Source organism: Balaenoptera acutorostrata, chromosome 2 (genome assembly GCF_949987535.1).
Source record: "Balaenoptera acutorostrata chromosome 2, mBalAcu1.1, whole genome shotgun sequence".
NCBI lineage: Eukaryota > Metazoa > Chordata > Mammalia > Artiodactyla > Balaenopteridae > Balaenoptera > Balaenoptera acutorostrata.
In genome coordinates this window covers 136,318,521-136,342,331 of record NC_080065.1, presented here as the reverse complement: position 1 = coordinate 136,342,331, position 23,811 = coordinate 136,318,521, and the positions used below count along the sequence as shown (strand labels likewise).

Below are 23,811 nucleotides of genomic sequence, written 5' to 3'. Positions count from 1 at the left end.
CGGCAGACCTTGATACCAGTATGGTACCATGGTTGGGCACACCAGCTCTGGAGCCAGGGTGCTGGAGATCTGGCCCTGGCTTTGCCGCTTTCCAGCTCTGTGACCTTGGGCACATCATTTCACCTCTCTGAGGGTTGTGGGCTGGATAATGTTATCTATCAGTACCTCACAGAGCTGCTGTGAGTGGGTCCATACAAAGCTCTTAAGCTCTTAGCATAGCATTCAGCACATGCCAAGAGCTCACTAAACGTTAGCTACTATTACAGATTTGGGGGCTCCTGAAGTCTTGGGAATTGACTCAGAGAATCACAGCATCTTGGAAAATTCAAATCCTAGAATCTCAAACTCTTGGAAGCATGTAATTAGAAGAACTCTATTGGATTTCTTGTATAAATCTCTACTCGGTGTAAAGATTGCTTCTATGGTGTCTCTGACAGATGGTTGGCCTGACTTTTTTTTTTTCCTTTTTGTAAACATTCAAAAAGAGGGTGTATCAACTGTAAGTTATAGCTTGATGAATTTTTACAAAGTGAATGCAAACGGTGACAAACCAGGAACCAGAGCAAAAAGCAGACATCACCAGCACCAGCGCCCCTCACACGCCCTCCAGATGCCCCTTGTCAGTCACTGCCCCCCACCCTAAGCATAGCTATTATCCAGCCAGTCGGGCTGTTCTCAAATATCTTCTGGAGGGGTTGTGTACCATTGTTAGGAGGACTCTAATTATTAGAGAGGTTCAGTGAGTTAATCTGGAAGTTGCTAAATTAAGCTTTACCTTTAAATTATCTTGCTTTTACTGTCTTATTTCAGTGGCAGCCAGTTTAGAGCTGAGCATCCCAAATGCCTAGGGCTGTTTTTAAAAATACAGATTTCTCAGCCCCATCCTGAGTCTACATCACTGGAATGTGTGGTCTGGCGGTGGAGCCAGAGAATCTGTATTTTTACAAGCTCTAAGGGAACTCCAGGTGAGGTCCAACTGGGTTTGGGAACCACTGGACTGGCGGTTCAGAGCTTCGACTCGACTCAGACCATTTCTTCCAATCCATGCTCCACACTTACTAGGCATTGACCTTGGACAAGGCACTTGGACTTTCTGACTTTTCAGTTTTTTCATTTGTTAAAATGGAAATGATATGACAGTACCTACCTCCTTGGGTTATTGAAGGCTCTGAGACATTCCCAGGGAAAGTGCTCACTAATTGATAGGTGCTATAATCAGCATTGCTATTACTGGGAAGAGACCATCTGCAGTGTAGCCAAGGAAGTGTTGGATTTGGTATCTGAAGCCTTGTGTTTGAGTCCTGGCTGGGCCGATTGCTAGCCCTTCCTAGCTTTGGACAAGTCTTTTGACCCCCATCTCGGTGCCTCAACTTTCCCATCTAGAAAATGGAAATACTTCTTGCTCTACATTTAGGGTCTTTGAGGGGATCAAAAAAGAAAATGGGCCAGAAAACTGCTCTGAGGACAGAAAAATGCTGCATGAAGCAAGCCCCAATGAATGCGAACTCAGCTGAACCTGGGAATCCAGTGCAAAATGGGCTGTCATTGTCCTTGCAGTTCTGGGGAGGGCGGGCCATGGGGGGGTGGGGACAGGAACTGCTGAGGCATCGGTTTTCCACAGCCCTGGTAGGACCTGGCATGGCGCCCGAGCTCTTGGGTTCTGAGAATTGTCTCCTTCCTGGTTCCTGGGACAGGAAGAGTCCACAATCCCATAGCCATGAAATCCCATGCAATTTGCCACAGTCAGAAGTCACCTGGAATTCCCTTTTATTATTTAAATGCTTTTCCTTTTATTAAAAGTCTTCTTTGAAGTCCTTTACTAGCACTTTTAGAAAACTTTTAAATTAAGTATAATATGCATACAGAAAAATGCACAAATCCTAAGTGTGCAGCTCAATGAACTTTCCAGAAACTGACCAGCTCCCAGATAAAGAAACAGAACATTACCACCATTCCAGAAACCTTCTTTGTGTCCCTTCCAGTTACTAACCACCCCTCTTCCCCTGCCCAAGGGTAACTTTATCCTAATGTAATCCATAGATGAGTTTTGCCTGTTTTAAAGCTTTATATAGTTGGAATAGCACAGTATGTACTCTTTTGTATATAGCTGTTTTCACCCCACATTATGTGAGGGGGATTCATCTCTGTTGTTGCCTAGAGCAATACTTTCATTTTCTTTGATGTACAGTATTCCACTGTATGACCAAGCCACAACTTACTTAGCCATCTGCTCTTGATGGACACTCAGGCTATTTCCAACAGAGGGCTATTATAAATAGTGCTGCTCTGAACATTCTCGTGTGAATCTTTCATGAACATATGTACACACTTCCACTGTGTAAATGCCTAAGAGTGGAATTATTGGGCCCTTGAGGTATGTGTGTGTGGCTGGAACCCTTTGATTTTTAGCTCAGTTCTATTCATTGCAAGGGGAACATGGTTCACGGGGCTGTGTCTCTATCTGGGACAGACCTGTCCGCAAGAAGGTAAACAGTTGTCTCTGGGGTTTGAGATGCTATTGAGTGGAGAGATTTGCAGACTCAGAGACTTCCAGGTGAAAGGCGCAGGAATCAGATCTGTTGTTTCCCTCTCCTGTCTGCTCTTCTGTTTGACTTTAGAGATAACCTTGTGGCTGCTTTGCCCGGGAGCCAGTGTTCCCCATCTACAGGGGCAAACACGCCCTCCGAGTTCTACCACAGCCCTATGAAATCAAACTTCTTAAGAATGAGGCTGTGATTTTTAACACACTGACATTTGAGAAGCACTTGTCTAGACTAAAAGAGTCAAGGAGATTTCAGTCTTTTCCTAACTTCCCCACCTGCCTCTCTCCACTGGGGCCAGGAGAAGCCCACATATGGGATATAAGCTTTGCAACAAGGCATGGTAGAACACAGGATCCTAAAGAAAGCGATTACCACCTTCAGCGGATCCCAAACACCAGTCACGAAAATCACCCCAGGAGCTTGTTAAACATCTATCCCTGAGCCCCACCCCTAAGGGTTTGGATTCAGTAGATTTGGGGTGGGGCTTGGACTATGTATTTGTAACCCCTACACCCACCCCCTTCGGGAATTCCCAAGATGTAGCCCCTGGTTCAATTCAATGGCCAGCCCTGTCTGATGAGAACACAGCAGGCCCAGCAGTTCTGGTGAGTTCTGCGTCCGCCAGTGGCTGGGTGGAGCACAGAGTTACCATGGGTAAGAGGAACCGGTGTGGACAGAGCCCAGGGGGCTTGAATGTGGGACTCTGGGCTTGAGCTGGAGTCCCTGGCAGAGGTTCATTTGCATCTCATTAGTATGCACCTTGATGCTCCCAAATCATCCCTAACCCCTCTCTTGCCTCTGGCCCTACGGTTCAGGTTCAGCCAGCTCCACAGCAGGACCGCCAACAGCGGAGGGAGCTGCCTGTCTTGCCCCACTGCTAGAACCAGCCCCTCACCTGCCAAGGCCTGCCTACTTGCCAGCTTTGTCCTCAGCTGTTCTGCTCAGAGAGGACTGGACTTGGACGGACAGACAGCGCTGCTGGGCTGAGGGAAAGAGACAGACAGCCAGAGGGAAAGTGATGGAACTGGAGATGAAGGCTTTGCTGAGAATCTGTGTTTGCTGGTGGGAGAGGACATACGGTTATATGATCCCTGGTGTGGGGGAAGGATCATAAAACTCTCCCCCTCCCAAGAGCTCTTTCCAGGCTGTGGGCATCGGTGGGGGGCAGGCCAGGGAACTGTTAGACACCCAGGTGATCTGAGTTTTAATACTGCTTTGGTTGCAAACTAGCTGTGTGAACTTGGAGCTTAGGTAACCTCTCTGAGTCTCATTTATCCCTTCTGCAAGATGAGGGTAATTACAGGGTTGCTGTAAGCCAGCTTCAGACTGATAATGCATGCCAAGTACATACCACAGGGCCTGGCGCATAGTAAATGTTCAGTAAACATCAGCTATGACCAGGGCCTGTGCCTCTGTAAACATTTCCTATTCCCCCAAATGTCGCCTTCTTCATTTGACAACAGCTCAGTGGAGGGTTACCCAGGAAAGCAGGAGAGCAGGGACTAGTCCCAATTCCCAGATGGAGAAGTGGAGGCCCCATGAAATGGGGGGGTTTGCTCAGGGGTCTCCGGCTCAGTCCCCCTCCCGGGCCCTCTGATATATTACCGAGGCCCCTCCGCACCAAAGGAGTGCTAAATTCTTTGCATGCATAAGCTCATTAAATCCTCCAAGTAGGTAACCGTTGCTAGCCCCATTTCACAAATGGGGAAACGGAGGCTCGGAGAGAGGAAGCCAGGCCCCCAGACGAAAGCAGAGGCAGGATGGGGGGGCAGGTCTGACCCCCGAAGGCTGGCTCCTTCCCCTGCACTCTCCTGAGTAGGAGGCCCTGCCTGTGTGGGTTCCTGAGGAGCCCCAGGTTGGGAGAGGAGCCGGGTCGCAGGGAGCCACTTGGCCAGTGCAAAGCGCCCAGGATGGGGAGACCGGGTTCTGGTTCCAGGTGCGCCACCAACGTGTGATGTGACTTAGTACACGGCACTATGGGACTTCCCTTCTTGGGGCATAGTTTTCCGATCTCTACAAAATGGAGATTAGACTCCTAGCAGTTTGTAAACTGTGCCCTAGGGAGGCTTGGGAACTTCACAGGGCTGCCTCAGAAGGCGAAGGGGGGAATGAATGGGCACGGGGCTCAAGGCAGCAGCTGGGTTTCAATCCAGTTTCCATAATGATAACGATCGTTTTTAAATAACAGCCAATATTTATTTAGCAGTTGCTAGGTATCATGCACTGTGTTAACTGTTTAATATGAATCATCTAGTCGAAACTTCAGAACTATCTGAGGTGGGTTCAGTTAGTATCTCTCTTTTAAAGATGAGGAAAACAGAGGCTCAGAGGTTCAGTTAGTGATCCAAGTCACCCTGTTGGAACTTGATGTCTAGATATCTGAAAACTCATCCATAGTTCCTGGAAAGGCACAGGATTTCATTGGATCAAAGAGTTGCAAGGAATGCAGAAGAGGAAGGACCCTGCCTGATGAAGTCCATGCAGCAGGGACATTCTGGTCTCTGCAATCTGTTCTACCCTCTGAAAGGAGCTTTCCAGTCCCCCGGGGGAGTCTATCTCTTGACGTCAGAACACAACCTTCCAGGCTTGCAGAGAGCCATCCCCAAACCCAGTCCTTCAGGGCAGTCTCCTCCCATACAGGGGGCCTCCTGGTCCCTGCCTGGCCAGAGGCTGCCCCACCAGGAGGAGAGACTCCAGGGTTCCCCCTGGCCTTCCATAGGGCTGAGTTCACACTGTGCCCTGATGGATCCCAAGGCACAAACGCAGAACTTAGAGGAGGTGCTCTGCTCCTCTTGCTTTGTCTCCAGAGCTTCTAAATGATAAATAGGTTCAATGCCCTGCTGAACTGGAGCTGGTTTTGATCTTACAAACCTCTCTGGACAGAGAGCCCTGGAAGAAGTGGGGCAGGATCCGCCCTCCGTCCAAGCCCTCTGATCCTGGGACGCCCTCTGATTTAGGGAGTTTTCAGCTCCAGATGTAAAGCTCATGGACCCATATAGGCAACCCCAAGACGAAGAGATCCCTTGCTCTCTCTGGGGCTCAGTGAGTGTCAGGGGCTCCAAACTCAAATGTCTACAGCTGGCGGGAGCCTCAGGGGTGAGGCAGGCCCAGTGTGTGGACAGGAGGCCATCCTGGATTCTATTTTCTTCACAGTTTGGAAAGAGGTGTAGGTACAGATGTGTGTCTCTTCTATTAGAAAACTACCTTGGAGATAAACGGTAGCTGAAATGGCCTCCACATCTGGGAGAGCTTGGGGAGGGGGGACTAGAGAGCCCAGGCCCCATCTAAAGGGGGCAGCCACCACTCAACTCCAGCCAACCATGCCATGGGTGCACACAGAGAGTGCCCTCCACTTCGGGAAACAGAAGCTGGAATCTAGATTTTTGGGTAAAGCTTCCCAATGTTTATATGTTAACTAATTAAGTAGAAAACCGTCAAACAATGAAACAATGTATTATAGGCCCAATAAAACTAATTGCAGCTGGACAGCTTGTATACCACCCCTTGGCCACAGGGGATGGTCTTGAAAGGCTCTAAGGTTTTATGTCCAGCAGCACGACCCTCCCTCCTTCTGCTCCTTATAGAACCATCATGTAAATCCTGTGATGGGATCCCACCTCACTACAGGTCTTTTCTTTGTGCTGAATTGCCCTGGGCCACCTCCCTGATCTTGCAGGTACCCCTCTCTCCTTGCTCCCTCTAGTCTGTCTGCGGTCTCCTTGCTCCTGCCCCAGGGCCTTTGCACTGCCTGTTTCTTCTGCCTGGAACTCTTTCTCAAGATGGCTTTGTGGCCCTCCCTCTGCTCAAATGTCACCTTGTCACGTAGGATTTCCCCGACCGCCCTTTCAAAAACAGCGCCCCCTCCATCACTCTCTGACCTTGCCTTGCATGATTTTCCTTCATATCACTTTTCATCACCTGATGATAGTGTAGATTTTTTAATTTATCATCTCCCTCTCTCTGCCACTAGAATCCAATCCCCACAAGAGCAGGGACCTCACCTGTCCTATTCTCTGTTCTGGAATGCCCTCACAGGGTAGGCCCTCAAAAAAGAAGTATTGAATGAAAGAGTGAATAAATGACTTTGGCAGAGGAAGTCCAATAACAAAACACTTTCTCATCATCTCCCACTTTGTCTCTTTTCTTCCTTAAAGCCCAGGTGCCTGGAAGCCCTGTGTTTCCTTTAAATGTCTATCTCCCCAGGGTCACATTCTGACTTTCAAGGGCCCTAGTCACCTTAGCTTTTGTGGGCCCCTTCCTCCATGAAAAAAATTAGAAATTATATTTAAGGACAACATTGGTATAAAGATGAATATATGGGCTAGTGGCTCCCACACTGGACAGCTCAGACATAGAACATTTCCATCATTGTAGAAAGTTCTGATGGAGAATGCTGCTCTAGAGAATCAGCCCCAGCCACTCCAGCCCCCTCTGAGTCTCTCTTCTTGGAATATGGATTCCTGTTCTGGGTCAGTACTTGAATCCACCACCTACTAGACGGGTAAACCCAGGCAGGAGCCTTCCAATTATCTGAGCTTCAGTCTCTCATTTACAAAATGAGAGTGATAATAAGTGTCACAATAAGGATGAGGTTGATACAATAACTAACTGGCACTGAGTGTTTCCTGTGCTGGGAATGTACCATGCATTGACTCTTGCAGCCTTCTCAACAGTTCCATGAGATAGCTGCTACTCTCATTTCCCTTCTTCTGGGACCAGAGAGGTTAAATAACTGCCCAAGGTCACACAGCTGTTAAGTAGGATTTGAAAGCAGGTGTATCCGACTCTAGAGACCACTTTCTTACTATTAACTCTACCCAATAATGGGTCTTCTCCCCGAAGACCAACTGAGAAAATGCATGCAGATGTGTTTTGAAAACATATAGATTACCATCCAGATGTAAGACAGTATAATTTTTGTCATCAATAATAATGACCAGAATACTGATAAAAAAGGGGACCCCAAGTCCCAGCTCCCTTTCACCCATGCCCTAGGCGAGAACTTCCTTTTCAGTCGTTTCTCTTCCCCTTAATTCCAGGCTTGGGTAGGCCTTGCCTTTACAAACAGCTCTCCTGAGACTGCCTCTCAGTCCACTGGTGGTTCCAGCTGCCTTTTACCAAGCCATCACTGGTCCTAATAAGGTGTTACTCTGCGTCTTTCCTCCCTATGCTTTCTCCTATCATATTACCTGTCTTTCCTCCAGCCCTGGGAAGTAGGTAGAAGTAGCTATTATTATCTCCATTTTACAGACAGGTAAATTGAGGCTCAGAAGAAGTTCTGTGGCCTTCCCAAGGTCACATGGCCCATCCAGGGCTCAAGCCTCTGGTCCTTTTCTTGCTCGTACCCAGCTCTTTGATTTGTTTTTGTTACACGAGGACCCAGCAGCGGCTGCCTACAAACTAGCACATGACTCAAGTGTTCATCCAAGTTTCTTAGAAGTAAATCAGTCCCTCCTACCAATTCCTGAATTCCAGTTGGCTTAAACCAATAGAGCTGGTGTTCAAGCCCAGTCCACACTAGAGTGGGAATCTTGAATGTGAAAATTCCCCTTTTGATCTGATGTTAGATTACTCTTCCTAGCATATACTTCTGCTCTGGTCCTGCCTCTTCTCTAAAACCTTCAATGGCTCCCAAAGACTAAGTAGTAAAATTATTTCAGTAGCTAAAGACTTCCTAACAAGCAGGTACCTGGAATGTCAACATTCTTTCACTTACGGTTTTAATCTGGCTCAAAGGCACAATCCCTCCTAATTCCGGCTCCCTGGTCCCACCCTCCCCCACTTCCCAGCCTTCGTCATAAACAGAATATATTTAGGATTCTTTCTTGAGAGCCATAGGAGCCAGCCCTAACACTGGATGCCTGGGACAGAGATGGGGAATGGGGGTGGGAGGTCGGAAAATAAATGCTGAGGGCACCCAAACCCATGGTAAATTCACATTCAGATTTTTGGGGGAGAGTATGGACCTTCTCCAATCCAGAGGAATGAATCCAGTGACTCCTTCTTTCATGAAAGACTCTCCAAACTTTGAAAAATATCTTCCCTCATTGCTTCTCCCCTCAGTCTAGGAAATCCAGAGCACCCAGCTTCAGGAAATCCGGCTCTCTGTTATCAGTATAGCCACCCCCTTCTGGGTGGCCGTGGGTGTGCCAAGTAAACCTCAGTTTGTCTTACCTGAGAAATGGGAGTAAAAGGACAGATGCGTTTCCTAGGAGTATTCTGTGGCTATTAGTTAATGTCTGTGTCATGCCTAAGAAAAGGGAAGGTGCTGGGCCACGAGGGAGAATGTCATTGCTGATCTGTGCCTGGGTGATGGGAGGAATTTCATCGTCAGAAACAAAGCCTGGGGACTTCCCTGGTGGCACAGTGGTTAAGAATCCACCTGCCAATGCAGGGGACACGGGTTCGATCCCTGGTCCAGGAAGATCCACATGCCGTGGAGCAACTAAGCCCGTGTGCCACAGCTACTGAGCCCGCATGCTGCAACTACTGAAGACTGTGTGCCTAGAGCCCGTGCTCCGCAACAAGAAAGGCCACTGCAATGAGAAGCCCGTGCACCGCAACCAAGAGTAGCCCTTGCTCGCCACAACTAGAGAAAGCCCACGGGCTGCAATGAGGACCCAACGCAGCCAAAAATAAATTAAAAAAAAAAAGAAACAACAAAGCCTGGCATTTTGAACAAATTCGGTAGGAGCTTCTTTAGTGGAAGTTTGATTTGGCTTTGAATTCCTTCAAGTACATCTGCTTCCCCATGGAAGGGATAGAATTGCCGACAGCGTCACAGGCTCCTAGAACTAAAATGCCTGAGCCACTGCACGTGGACCATTACGGATACAGGTCACAGAGCATTAGAATCACAGAACATCCAACCACACCGCTTAGAACATGTAGGCAGGACACAGGACGTTAGCATAGCAGAGCCCCCGCTTGTCAGATCTGGAGGGGCTCTTAGTGCAGTTTTTCAAACCTGTGCTTCCCAAGGGAGTGAGGGACAAACCTGGGGGCAGGGTCCTAGGCCTCGAGCCCTGCTTCAATAGTGCAGCTCTGCTTTTATCTGTTTATAGGCTGTGTTTCCAAGTACAATTTCAGCAGGAAAAAAGAGATTCTGCCCCTGAAAGCAATAGAGGTGTCTGAAATCACAGATCCATTCCCGCCCCTTCCCCCAACATACACACATCATTTACAAATGAAGAAGGAGGTCCAGAGGGCTTAGGTGACTGATTTGACCAGTCACGGGAATAAGTGACTTTAGACCTAGGTCTCCTGAGAGCCAGGTCAGCTTACTACACTGACCACTGAATAGGCATCGGCGAATGATTTTCCTGATCCACAGCCAGAGGAAATCCCATAGGCCTGCACAAGCCGAAGAACCTACCTGTATAAGATGGAAAGGACTTTAGAGCTCTCCTTGTTTCCCCCAAGGGCACCTATCCTGCTAGAGTAGCATATCCTTCCCAGGTGGCCACACAGAATCTACTTGGATTCCCCCAGTGACGGGGAGCTCTCCACATTGTGAGATGAGTCGTTCCAGAATTGCACTTGAGATCACTAACCAAGAAAATGAGGATAGATCTCAGAGCACTTATCCTGCCAGTTGTGTTCAGACTTTTATCAGTGACTCGGATAAAGACACGGATGTTACAACCACCAAGTTTCTGAACGTTAGAATTAAGATTCTGGGATGCTGGGGCAGTGAGTGAAACACAAGGAGAAATGAATCACAGTCTCATTAAAATCCTATGTCATTTAGTTGCAGAAGATCAGCCTGCACAAGAACAGATTGGGGATGACGTGAAAAGACATCTGAGAGTTTTCATTACCCACAAACTCAACAATCAATAGGCTGAGCTGGTTGCTAAAAAGTAATAGTACTTCGTAATATTTTTCAAAAATTGTGTCACACGCCATGTTCAGCATTTATGTACATTAACTCATTTCATTCTCAAAATGGTATTATGAAGTCAGGAAACTAAGAATCAGAGAAGGTAAGCCACTTTCCCAAAGTCACACAGCCAGAAGCTTTGTGCTGTGGACCACCTTCTGCTGCCTTCCCCATGCATGAAATGGGGTTGGGAGTTACATGGAGACAGAGTTTGATTTACACATATGTCCTAAAAGGGTCCATTCATGAAACCCCACACCTGCACTTGCTCACACCCGTGTACACGCAAGCCCCACAGTTACCAGTTTATTTACTCACACAGTACGCATTCTGCCAAGCAGGCGCACACAATTAGCGTACCCACACAATTATTCAAAATTGTCTCCTAAGTGTGTGTGTGTGTGTGTGTGTGCTTTCTTGCAAATGTGCACATTCACCCACATGCAGATTTCTCTCTGAGTCTGGGGAGCCAAGAGCATGAAGCCCCACCCCAGACAAGCGCCTGCTCGCAGCTTCCCAGCAGAGCCTGCGGCTGGGCCAGCAAGCTTAGACTTGACCAGGGACCAGCGGATTCCTGCTCCACTGGGGCGCAGGCTGGGCCTTCTACAGGGGGTTCAGTCTACCCCACCCTCACCCCGACCTCAGGCTTTGATTCTGCTTTGGCTTTGAGACTAATATTTATTGAGTGCTTTTCTATGGGCCAGGCACCAATGCTAAGCATATTAATGTACATGATCATATTTCATCTTCATAAAACCCCAGGAAAGCAGTACTGTTAATAGCCCCATCTTACAGATGAGGAAACTGAGGTTCAGAGAGGTTAACTTCCCCAAGGTTATACAGTTAGCAAGTGGTGGAGTTGGGCTCGAACCCAAACAGTTGGATTTACAGGTGAACACAGTTTCTCTTTCTGGCAGCATGGTTGGGAGGAAGGAATCTGGCTCTGGTTCTCACCCTGTAACTTTGGGCAAGTCCCTTTCTTTTTTGGGGACTTTATTATCCAGCATCAAAAAGGAAGGAATGATCGCTAAAGGTTCTTTCAGCTTTCACTCCATCATTGTTTTCCCTAAGTCCAGATCCGTTCATTTTTCAATTAGTATTTATTGAGCTCTGTTATGTACCAGGCACTGATCTAGGCACTGGGAATTCGTGCATGAATAAGATCAAAAAGCTCCTGTCTTCATGGAGCCTAGCATCTAGGGCAGGAGACAGTAAACAAATAAATAAGAACATATTGGGAGGTGACAAGTGCCATAGAGAAAATGGAGTGATGTGACAAAGAAGGGCATTAGGAAGGAGGCTACATCAAACTGGGGGTTAGGCGGTGACATCAGAGGTGAGAAATGGATAATAACAAGAAGCCAGCCATGGGAGAATCTTAAATAGAGGGAAACAGCAAGTGCAAAGGCCCTGAGGCAGATCCCAGTTTAGTATGTTTGCAGAGGAGAAAGAAGGCCCTTATGGCTGCAGCTTGGTGAACAATGGGGAGAGTGGTGGGAGGTATCACTGGAGATGCAGGCAGGGCCCAGATGGTGGGGAGTCTTCCAGGCCATGATAACAAGTTCAGATTTTCATCTAAATGCTGTGGGAAGCCACTGGAAAATTTTAAGCAGGGAAGTGATAAGAACTGGTCTATGTTTTCACAAGATGTTTCAAAATAGTGGTCCTAGGTGCCATGAGGTGGGAGGGTAGCCCAGGGAGCCCATGTGCCCCTGCACCCTGTAAGCCTGTTCACCTGCCCAGGTGTGGTGCCAGAAACAAATATCAGACACAGGCCCTTCCCCCAGCAAACCACTCACCAGGTCTGTGGGTCCCACGGCTTGAACAAAGCCATGGGCATCAAACCCCTACACAAGGGTGCACCCCCTTTGGCATCTTATTGCCCCCCAGGGAGACCCCATCCCTGCTCCCTTCGCTGCAGCTCATCTTAAGGACTCCGGCTCTCAAGGCGCCCCTGCAGCTGCTGAGCGGAGTGTCTTGTTGGGACCTGCCCTCCACGGGTGCTGACCTGGTGAACAGGAAGCTTTCCCCAAAGCAGGGCAGGCAGAGCTGGGAGGCTGCACGCACCCTGGGCTCGCCGGGCCAAGGAGTGAGTGTGGACCTGGGACCGGGGTAAGCACTCCTTTCCCCTGGGTCTTCAACTTCAAAAGCAATGCCATCCTGGGGGAAGGGGTGGGGTCCAAATGATTCAGGGGTCCCCTTGTGCTTGCAGGGGATTGTGTCAGGGATGGGTGAGTGTGGCTTTTGCCTGTGGCCGGGTCCTTCATGGGCTGCGGTGGCAAGCAAGGGGTGAGAGCAAGGGGGCAGTAAGGGTGGGGAGTAGACTGCATCTTTTTCTGTCCCTGGCTTTAGGACCCTAAGCATAGAATCTACCTCCATCCTGCCCCCTCTCTTCTGAGGTGCTGGATTTAGGGCGCCACCAACAGGATCTCAAGCGAGGGATGGTGGTAGGGAGGTTGGAAGGAGGAGCCCTATTCAAATTCTTCTCTGTCACAGGCTTTCAGAGGCCAAGTTAGGTTGGCTTTTCCATTTCTGCCTCCACCCTCCTTCCCATGTTGGGATGCAACCACTGAAGTCTTAAAGAACCTGCATTTGGTTCTCTCAGGACTCTGGAAAGACAAGGATCCAAGCCTCTCCCTTTCCCCCTTGCCCTGGAAGTTTAACTCTTCCTTGCCTTTGAAGACCAAGGCAACTGGAAAAACAAGTTTTGCCTGTTTCCTCCAAGAATGCTCGGCACATCTGGCTGGTAGCCATGAACTCCACGGAGTCAAGACTCCCAAGGGCAGGCCGGCCACCAGCCTGGTGTACGCAGCCTCACACATTGCTTCTAGAAGACCCGGTTTGGCAACCAAACTCTGCCCTCCCCGGTCCCCCCTCCCCATCCTTGGCTCTGATGAGTCTCACATTTTGACCCAGGCTGGAGTTCAGGGATGAGGCATTTGGGAAGCGGCAAGGGAGAGGATGGGGAAGAGCAGCAGGTCTCAGAGGGTGAAGCGTTCACTCACGGTTAGTTCAACAATCTCCAGGGGCTGGTTCTTACCTGGCCACACACCTTGGGACTTGGGGCAAGACCCCTCCCCCACCTGGGGCTCTATTTCCCCATCTATGCATGAGAAGAGGGATCTGAGCTCCATCATCTCTCAGGTCCATTTCAGCTCTGACATTCCAGGAAGGGAAGGGTTTTCTCTGTTCAGGGTTACAAGACGAGTCACAATCAGGCTCTGTCCAAAGGGACTTGTGGTGGGACAGGTGTAGGTAAGCCTGGGATGGGGGGAAGCAGCCCTGGCCTGTGATGCAAGGAACTCCAGGTCTAGTTCTTGCTTTGTTTCTATCTAGCTGTAAGGCCCTGGGCAGGTCCCTTCGCTTTATGAAACTTAGATTCCTATGACTAATAATAGCTAATATTACCTTAAAACTTACTATGTGCCAGGTACTATGCTACGTCATTTACCTTTGCTATTTCACTTGATTTTCACAACAATCCAATGAGGTAGTTAATATCCTTATTCCTATTCTACAGAAGAGGAAATCGAGTCTCACAGAGGTGAAATTGCCTGCCTAGAAAGTCACCCAGTTAGTAAGTGGTGGAGCCAGGACTGACAGCCTAGCAGCCTGATGCCAGGCCTGTGATCATGGTCCCTTTGCTTTTCTGCAGCCCCTACATATGCAGACACAGCTCAGTTCAACTGGAGCTGAGCCCTGATGGAGGGGTCTTGTCAGAAGTACTTAGGGCCAGACTGCTAAGCTTGGGTACCTGGTCAGAATGATTTCACCATCACCGGGGAGCCATTGAAGGTTTCGGGAAAAGGAGGGAAGTGGTAAGGACAGTGTTGTATCTGCCGGATGCCCTTCAGAAAGCACTTAAACTAGTCTGTTATTCTTCAAACACAAGGTTTCACAATCTCAGCCCTACTGACTTTGCTGTGGGGATCTGTCCCGTGCGTTGTAGGATGTTTAGCAGCAACCCCGTCCTCTAGCTACTAAATGCCAGTAGCACCTCCTGCACACAAGCTGGGGTAGCCAAAAATACCTTCAGACATTGCCAAATATCCCCTGAGGGGCAAAACCACCCCAGTTAAGAACCACGGCAGTAGGAACCATTTCTTTCCTAACTTGTACCCTTTCTTTTTCTGCCCAGGGTTTCGGGAGGTTTTCCATCATGATTATTGCCCTGTTGGGGTTTGCCATTTTCTTGCTCCATTGTACAACTTGTGAGAAACCCCTAGAAGGGATCATCTCCTCAGCCTGGCGCTTCACACACCCCCTTTATAATGTGACTATCTATGAAAACTCTGCTCCCAAGACCTACGTGGAGAGCCCTGAGAAAATGGGCATCTATCTCACAGACCCCCAGTGGGCAGTGAGGTACCGGATTATCTCTGGAGATGTGGCCAACGTGTTTAAAACAGAGGAGTACGTGGTAGGCAACTTCTGCTTTCTGAGAATAAGGACAAAGAGCAGCAACACAGCCCTTCTGAATAGGGAGGTGCGAGATAGCTACACCCTCATCGTCCAAGCCACGGAGAAGACCTCGGAGTTAGAAGCTCTGACCCGCGTGGTGGTCCACATCCTGGACCAGAATGACCTGAAGCCCCTCTTCTCCCCGCCGTCATACCGAGTCACCATCTCTGAGGACATGCCCCTCAAGAGCCCCATCTGCAAGGTGAGCGCCACGGATGCCGATCTGGGCCAGAACGCCGAGTTCTATTACACCTTTAACACAAGGTCGGAGATGTTTGCCATCCATCCCACCAGCGGGGTGGTCACCTTGGCTGGGAAGCTCAACGTCACCTGGCGAGGGAAGTATGAGCTGCAGGTGCTGGCTGTGGACCGCATGCGGAAGATCTCAGAGGGCAACGGATTTGGCAACTTAGCAGCCTTGGTCATCCATGTGGAGCCTGCCCTCAGGAAGCTCCCGGCCATTGCCTCAGTGGTCTTGGCTACACCAGAGAGCAGTAACGATGCCACCTATGCCACGGTGGTGGTAGATGCAAAGAGCTCAGGTGGTGATGTGGACTCACTGGAAATTGTTGGTGGTGACCCTGGAAAGAACTTCAAAGCCATCAAGTCTTACGCCCGGAGCGGTGAGTTCAGTTTGGTTTCCGTCAAAGACATCAACTGGATGGAACACCCTCATGGATTCAACCTCAGCCTGCAGGCCAGGGGTGGGAGCAGACCTTCTTCTTCTTCCCAGATCAGGGGCTTTCACCTACCCCCTTCCAAACTGGCTTCCCTCAAATTTGAGAGGGCTGTTTACAGAGTGCAGCTTAGTGAGTTTTCCCCTCCTGGTAGCCGTGTGGTGATGGTGAAAGGAACCCATGCCTTCCCCAACCTGAAGTATGTTCTAAAGCCATCCTCAGAGAGTGCAGCGTTTAAACTGAATGCCCGCACGGGGCTGATCACCACGACGAAGCTCATGGACTTCCATGACCGAGCTCAGTACCAGCTACACATCAGAACCTCACTGGGCCTGGCCTCCACCACTGTGGTCATTGACATCATGGACTGTAACAACCACGCCCCCATGTTCAACAAGTCCTCCTACTATGGCACCTTTGATGAGAACATCCCTCCAGGCACCAGCATTTTGACTGTTACGGCCACAGACCAGGATCACGGAGAGAATGGATATGTCACCTACTCTATCGCTCGCCCAAACTCTGTGCCCTTTTCTATCGACCCTTACCTGGGGATCATCTCCACCTCCAAACCCATGGATTACGAGCTCATGAACAGAATTTACACCTTCCAGGTATGGGCATCAGATTGCGGATCCCCATTTCGCCAGGAAAAAGAAGTGTCTGTTTCCCTTAGGCTCAAGAACTTGAATGACAACAAGCCTATGTTTGAGGAAGTCAATTGCACTGGGTCTATTCATGAAGACTGGCCAGTAGGAAAATCAGTAATGACCGTGTCAGCTATAGATGTGGATGAGCTTCAGAACCTAAAATATGAGTTTGTGTCAGGCAACGAACTAGAGTATTTTCATCTAAATCATTTCTCTGGAGTGATATCCCTCAAACGCCCCTTTAGGAACCATACTACTGGTCAACCCATCAACTATTCCCTGAAAATTACAGCCTCAGATGGGAAAAACTATGCCTCGCCCATGACTTTGAATGTTACTGTAGTGAAGGACCCTCATTCTGAGGTCCCTGTAAAGTGTGATAAAACGGGGGTATTGACACATTTCACACAGACCATCCTGCACTCTGTTGGGCTTCAGAATCAGCAGTCCAGTGATGAGGATTTCACTTCCTTAAGTGCCTATCAGATCAATCATCATACCCCTCAGTTTGAGGACCACTTCCCACAGTCCATTGACATCCTTGAGCGTGCTCCTCTCAACACCCCCCTGGCCCACCTGGCAGCCACCGACCCTGATACTGGCTTCAACGGCAAACTGGTCTATGCGATTGCAGATGGCAACGAAGACGGCTGCTTTGACATTGAGCTGGAAACAGGGCTGCTCACTGTAGCTGCCCCCTTGGACTATGAAGCCACCAGTTTCTACATCCTCAATGTAACGGTGTATGACCTGGGCACTCCCCAGAAGTCCTCCTGGAAGCTGCTGACAGTGAATGTGGAAGACTGGAATGATAATGCACCCAGATTTCCTCCTGGTGGGTACCAGGTAACCATCTCAGAGGACACAGAAGTTGGAACCACAATTACAGAGCTGAAAGCAAAAGATGCCGACTCGGAGGACAATGGGAGGGTTCGCTACACCCTGCTAAGCCCCACAGAGAAGTTCTCCCTCCATCCCCTCACTGGGGAACTGGTTGTCACAGGACACCTGGACCGGGAATCAGAACCTCAATATATACTCAAGGTGGAGGCCAGGGACCAGCCCAGGAAGGGTCATCAGCTCTTCTCTGTCACTGACCTGATAGTCACATTGGAAGATGCCAATGACAACTCTCCCCAGTGCATCACAGAACTCCGCAGCCTTAAGGTCCCAGAGGATCTGCCTCCAGGGACTATTCTAACATTTCTGGATGCCTCTGATCCTGACCTGGGCCCTGCGGGAGAAGTACGATATGTCCTGTTGGATGATGCCCATGGGACCTTCCACGTGAATCTCATGACGGGGGCACTCAGTCTGGAGAAAGAGCTGGACTTTGAGAGGAGGGCTGGGTATAACCTGAGCCTGTGGGCCAGCGACAGTGGGAAGCCCCTGGCCCGAAGGACCCTCTGCCGCGTGGAGGTGATCGTCCTGGATGTGAATGAGAACCTCCACCCTCCCCGCTTTGCCTCCTTTGTGTACCAGGGCCAGGTGCAGGAGAACAGCCCCTCGGGAACCTCAGTGATGGCAGTGGCTGCCCATGATGAGGACAGTGGCTTGGACGGGGAGCTCCAGTACTTCCTGCGGGCTGGCACCGACCTTGCAGCCTTTAGCATCAACCAAGACACAGGTACTGGGAGTGGGATGGGATGGGAGGGCCAGGTGCTGGGAGAGGATGGGCCTAAGGGAATCAGGCACTGTCTTGAGAGAAGTCAGGCTATAGGCTAAAAAGAACAATAAATAGGGACACTCCTTCCTGTCCCTTTTATTTTATTTTTAATTATATATATATATATATATATATATATATATATATATGATATATATAGTATATATATGTATATATACATATGTGGGTTTATGTATGTATATCCATTTAAGTTGAATCAACCATCTCACACACACATGTATATATATACACACACAAAAACATATATTACATATATATGCTTATAAAAATAATGTATCATAGTTATAAAATTTTTATATATAATTTTAAAATGAATGTTTCTCTGTGTCCCATCTCCCCAGATATAATCTCTATTAACAATTTGTCCTATAATCTTCTAAATTTTTCTCATTGCATCTGATATATTATCACTTTTCATTTTATTATTATGAAAACATAGTACAACAGATACCAATTCTGAAACTTATTTTGTCACCAGGATATCTTATATGTCAGTACATATAAATCTTCTTCATTCTTTTTTAATGGCTGCATTTGTTCATATACTTTTACTCATATGCAATGAGTCTCTACAGGAAAAACTCTTAAAAATGGAGCTCTTATTGTACTCCAATAAAGATGTTAAAAAAAATGGAGCTCTTGGGTCAAAAGATAATATTAATAGATATATAATATCCATATATCCATCATCCATAGATATATAATTAATATCAATGCTAATAGATATTTTCAAATTGTCCTCCAAAAAGGTGGCACCAACTTATTTATTCCTCTGAAGCTCCACAGAAAATAAGTGCAATTCAGCAAACATTTACTGGGCACCCTCTACTGGTGAGGTCCTGAGATAGGTACCTTGGGAGAGATCCCAGGTGAATAAAAGTAGGTCCTTCTTGATGGGATGATTTCTCTCCAGGGTAGAGGGCAGGGTGATGTGGTAGAAAGAGCATTAGATTGAGAGTCAATTCTAGACCCAGCTCTTCTGCTTACTTGCTACATGATCTTGGTCAAGTCATGCTCTTTCTCTGGGCCTCAGTTTCCCCATCCGTCAAAGGAGTGAGGTTCCTTCAGCTCTGTGATGCTATGGCTCTGAGTACAGATTTTGCCCTCTCATCTGGGTCTTTCCAGCTGAGTGTGACCCATAAGAACTTAGGCTACAAGTCTCTTCTACTCACTCTTGGACTCTCGACTTCTAGAACAGTGCTAGTTCATAATAAGCAACTTGTAGATGAGTGAACCAATGAATGAAGCCAAGTCTCTAAAATCATGAAGATGAGGAGAGGGGAACAGCAATTTATTTATCAAACCCCTACCCTTGAATTGGTATCTATAAGGACTTGAAGCTTGAAGGAACCAGTCTAAGGACAAATGTAAGGAAATCCCACTTAGAGAATGTGAAATGAATAAATTGGACTTGGCTTGAAGTAGTCAGGAGAAAGTAGGTCAACTACCATGGTCTTCGGGAAACCCTGCATATGCCCACATGCCCGAGTCATGGGCCTATCTTAGCAGATAAAGGCTCTGACAGGTTCTACAATAAGGATATGAATTTCCCTGTGTTTAACTCAGCAGCTCCCATGTCATATCAGCCATAGTTCCCTTTTCTCGTGGAATACTTATTAATATCCTTTCCACAGTACCATTTCAGGATTGTTAGGTAAAGTGTTTTCTAAAGCTACTTTGAGCTCTAAAATATTTTGGGTTTGGTGATCAACTATCCCTAGGAATGATTCAGACTTTCGCACCCCTGGACCGAGAATTCATGTCCTGCTACTGGCTGACGGTACTGGCAGTGGATAGGGGCTCCACCCCCCGCTCTTCTGTAACTGAAGTCTACATTGAGGTTTTGGATGTCAATGACAACCCACCCCAGATGTCCAGACCCGTGTTCTACCCCTCCGTCCGGGAGGATGCACCCCTGCACACCTCCGTACTTCAGCTGGATGCCTGGGACCCGGACTCCAGCTCCAAAGGGAAGCTGACCTTCAATATCACCAGTGGCAACCATATGGGATTCTTTGTTATTCATCCTCTCACAGGTAAGGACCTCAGAAATCTGGGTGCATAGGATTATCTACAACAGTGCTTCTCAAAGTGTGGTCCTAGAATGGCATCATGAGCATCACCTATGAACTTGTTAGAAAGTCAAGTTCTTAGGCCCCATCTTAGACCTACTGAATCAGAGCTCAGTGTGGGGACCAGAAATCTGTATTTTAATATGACATCCAGAGGATTTTGATGTGTGCTAAGTTTGAGAAGTGCTGCTCAACAAAGTCCATCTCTATGGGAGAATAAGAATATGTCAGTTTTCTTTCCTTGGAGCCTAGGGAAGCTAAGCAGGTTCCCTAGGTGGTCAAGCTGGGACTATGTCAGACCTCCAAGTGCTCCCAACTGACCATTCCTGAGAATCACAAGCCACAGCGTTGAATCTCTTAACTCTAGTCCCAAACTGATCTCAAGCCTGCTCACGGCACGGTGGCCATAGAGATCCACTTCAGAGGAACCAACCGTCTCACAAAGGTCTATCCTCGGTCCAAGCCCATCTTGGATGGTTTAGAGGAATCCAGAGGTCATTGGCTTGCAGCCGTGAACCAGATGTAGCCCACAAAGGTGTTCTGTTTGGCCTGCACAAGCTTTAAACAGTGATTTTTCAAGTTGTTGCCAACATTTAAAAATTTGGAAATTTCGCAAAACATTCCAGATTTCTGGTTGTTCTTAAAATAACTAGAAGATCTGGCCACATGGACCGCACATCCCGCAGGGCCACCACTGCCCGGAGCTGACAGCAGCTCCCTGTGCACAGCAGGTGTGTCCTCTGTGCCCACAGTCCCCTCACACCCGGCTGTGTTATTCCCACCTGCTTCCTGCAATTATGCTGCCTGCCTGGCTCCCAGAAGAAGGTGAGAGCCAGTTCTCACTGCTGCAGGTACGGCTCCAAGGCCACATGTCCCTCTTGACCATGAACAACAACCCTACTGCAGAGAAGGCTGACATTCTCTCCTTCGAACCCAACTTCCCATTCTCCAGCTCCAACTGACTCTTGTCCTGGAAGGACAGAAGTCTGGCAAGATTGGAGGAAGGAGAAGGGGAGAGTGCTGGCAGCAGCTTCCTGATCCTTAAGGCAAAAGGGAGTCAGGAGGAGTGATGGGCCTGGGGATCCTGAGGCAGACAGTGGGCGGGGGATACGAGTGCCTCTTTGCCCTGTGACATCTGTTTGGAACCTTTGACCTCGGGGAATGGATTAGTCCTCCTAGAAGGAGGATGCTTTTCTCTTGAAAAACAGGCCTAAGCTGGCTCTCTGCCTGGGCCCACTCTGTCCCTCCGTTTTTGGAAGAGGGAAGAGATCTCTCACCTAAGGCAATAGGTTCTCTACTTCTTCCAAATCCCTGCTCTGTTTACTGTCAACAGTTCCCTGACACCAGGTCTGGCAAAATGCCCCAGAGGGCAGGGAGCTCTGAGTCTTCCTACAGTTGAGAAGAAATTTTTATCAGCATGAACATTTGAAAATAAAATAATAAGTCAGCAATGATCCACCCCCCCCCACCCACCTTTCTTATCCACATTATATTGTCCTACTTCCATACTTGGATCCCTTGGATGGCTTCCCTATGCCCTTAAGATAAAGCCAGACCCTAACGTGTCCCACAGACTTGTGCCTGACCAGGCTCCTGCTTTCCTTTCTGGCTTCATCTTGCCTCTCTTGCTCTATCACTCTCTGGATCCAGCCCCATGGCCTGCCTTGGTCCATGCCCTCTCCTGGCACAGGGCCTTTGCACATGCTATTCCTTCTGCCAGGAGTCTCTTCTCTCCGTTTTCAGGCTAACTCCTGCTCTTCTTTCAGATCTTGGCCCAGCTGTTCTTTCCTTAGAAAAGTTTTTCCTGACACTATAATACACCTCCCAGAAGCATCTACTTTTTAAAAACACTTATCACTTAGAACATTATATTCATTTATGTGATTATTCCATTAATTATCCATGTCCTTCACTAGACTTCAAAGGCTTTCCAGAAAAGGAACCTTGATTTTTTTTGGCCCACTATAATAGAAAGTCCTGGCACACAGTAGGACCTCAACAATTGGGAAATGAATGAATGAATCTCTGCCAGCATCCACAATCTTTTGTTAAGCCCAAGACTCATTTATTCAGCAAACGTTTAAAGGTGTCTGCCCTGATGAGGCATTTAAATTACGTACTGTAGAGAGAAGGGAAGATATAAAACATAATTTCAGGCCTTGAGGAATCCAATCCATCAGGACCATGAAGATTTGGATGTAAAAAAAGCTATAGAACCAGTGTAAAGAGTACCACATTGGGACTTCCCTGGTGGTGCAGTGGTTAAGAATCCTCCTGCCAATGCAGGGGACACAGATTCGATCCCTGGTCTGGGAAGATCCCACATGCCGCGGAGCAACTAAGCCCATGTGCCACAACTACTGAGCCCACGAGCCACAACTACTGAGTCCACGAGCCACAACTACTGGAGCTTGCGTGCCTAGAGCCCGTGATCCGCAACAAGAGAAGCCACTGCAATGAGAAGCCCGCTCGCCACAACTAAAAACAGCCCATGCGCACAGCAATGAAGACCCAACGCAGCCAAATAAATAAATTAATTGATTAATTAAAAAAAAAATTATAAAAAAAAATAGTACCACATTGTTAAAATATGAGTAGATGTGGTGCTGTGACTGTTCAGAGGAGAGAGGCAGCTGCGCAGTGTGGTAGACCAGCAACGGCTCATGGAACAAGGGTGGCTATGCCGAGCTGAAGGATGTGGAGGATTTGACAAGCAGCAGTCTGGCAGGGCACTTGGGCAAGGACCGTGACAGGAGAAATAGCAGGAGGGAAGAAGACCCAGGTCTTGTTGAAGACAGAGCAAGTACGTCCATTTTCTTTTTTTCCTTTTAGTTTTTTCTTCTTTAAAAAAATTTTAATGGTGAAATAATTGTAGACCTACAGGAGAGCTGCAAAGAGAGTTCTCATACACCCATCACTCAGCTTCCCCTAATGTTAACCTAGTACATTTATCAAAACTAAGAATGAATACTGGTGCAAGGCTATTAAGGAGAATACAGACTTTACTAAGATTTCCCCAGTTTTCTCTGCTAACATCCTTATTCCCATCCAGGACCTCACACTACCTCTAGTCCTCACGTGTCCTTGGTCTCCAGTGTCTGACCGTTCCTCAGTCTTTACTAGTCTTTTATGAGCAAGTAGGCCCATTTTCTAAAGGCATATCCATTTCCACCACTTATCAAATGTAAGATCTTGGGGAAGTTACTTAACTGCTCTGTGTCTGAGTTTGCTCACCAGTAAAATGGAGATAATAATAACTACCTCTTTGGTGGTTGGGAAGACTAAATGGGTGAATAGATGGAGATACATAAGGAGCTTTGAAGAACACCTGGACGTGTCAGAGCTCAGTGAGTGCTGGCTCTTATGATTCTGAGGAAGGGCAGAGGTGGGAGAGGAAGCTGGCAGGGTAGGTGGGGTAAGACATAGATGGCGGTGGGTCAGGGTGAAAAGAGTAGAAGAATCTAGAATCCATTAGAGGTGGAATCAACAGTAGTTATAAAACCACTGGATGAGGGAAGGGAGGGAGAGGGAAGGGGCTGAGATGGGGTGACAGCGGGAACATTTGTTTGGAGGAGAGAAAGATAAGAGCTGAATCGGCTGAATGCCTGCCTCGTGCCAGGAAGGGTCCTCGGTGGACCCTCACACAGCCCCTTGGGGGTGGTTCCGCCATGTCCCCATCCTACACGGGCACTCCCTGGGAATCCTGACACCAACCTCAGAGGGGGGATGAGGCTGAGAACAGGGGCAATGGCCCAGGAGGCCAGGCAGCAATTCCAGGGACACTGGCCCTGAGAAGATGAGGGGGAGGCAGTGGTGAGAGAAGGGAGAGAGAGAAAAGA

The 23,811-nt window shown here is 48.2% G+C and overlaps 2 protein-coding genes across 3 annotated transcripts in view; one reads left to right on the top strand and one right to left on the bottom strand.

The window, feature by feature from the left end:
* Window positions 1–23,811, bottom strand: part of SLC36A1 (solute carrier family 36 member 1) — a 296,571-nt gene that overhangs the window by 139,113 nt on the left and 133,647 nt on the right. The window lies entirely within an intron of this gene.
* FAT2 (FAT atypical cadherin 2) overlaps window positions 1–23,811 on the top strand; it is an 82,441-nt gene that overhangs the window by 5,053 nt on the left and 53,577 nt on the right. The window contains exons 2-3 of the mRNA XM_007188621.3: window positions 14,564–17,840; window positions 19,622–19,936. Coding sequence (XP_007188683.2) covers window positions 14,585–17,840; window positions 19,622–19,936 — 3,571 coding nt within the window. The 5' untranslated portion in view covers window positions 14,564–14,584. The remainder of the gene's footprint in view (window positions 1–14,563; window positions 17,841–19,621; window positions 19,937–23,811) is intronic.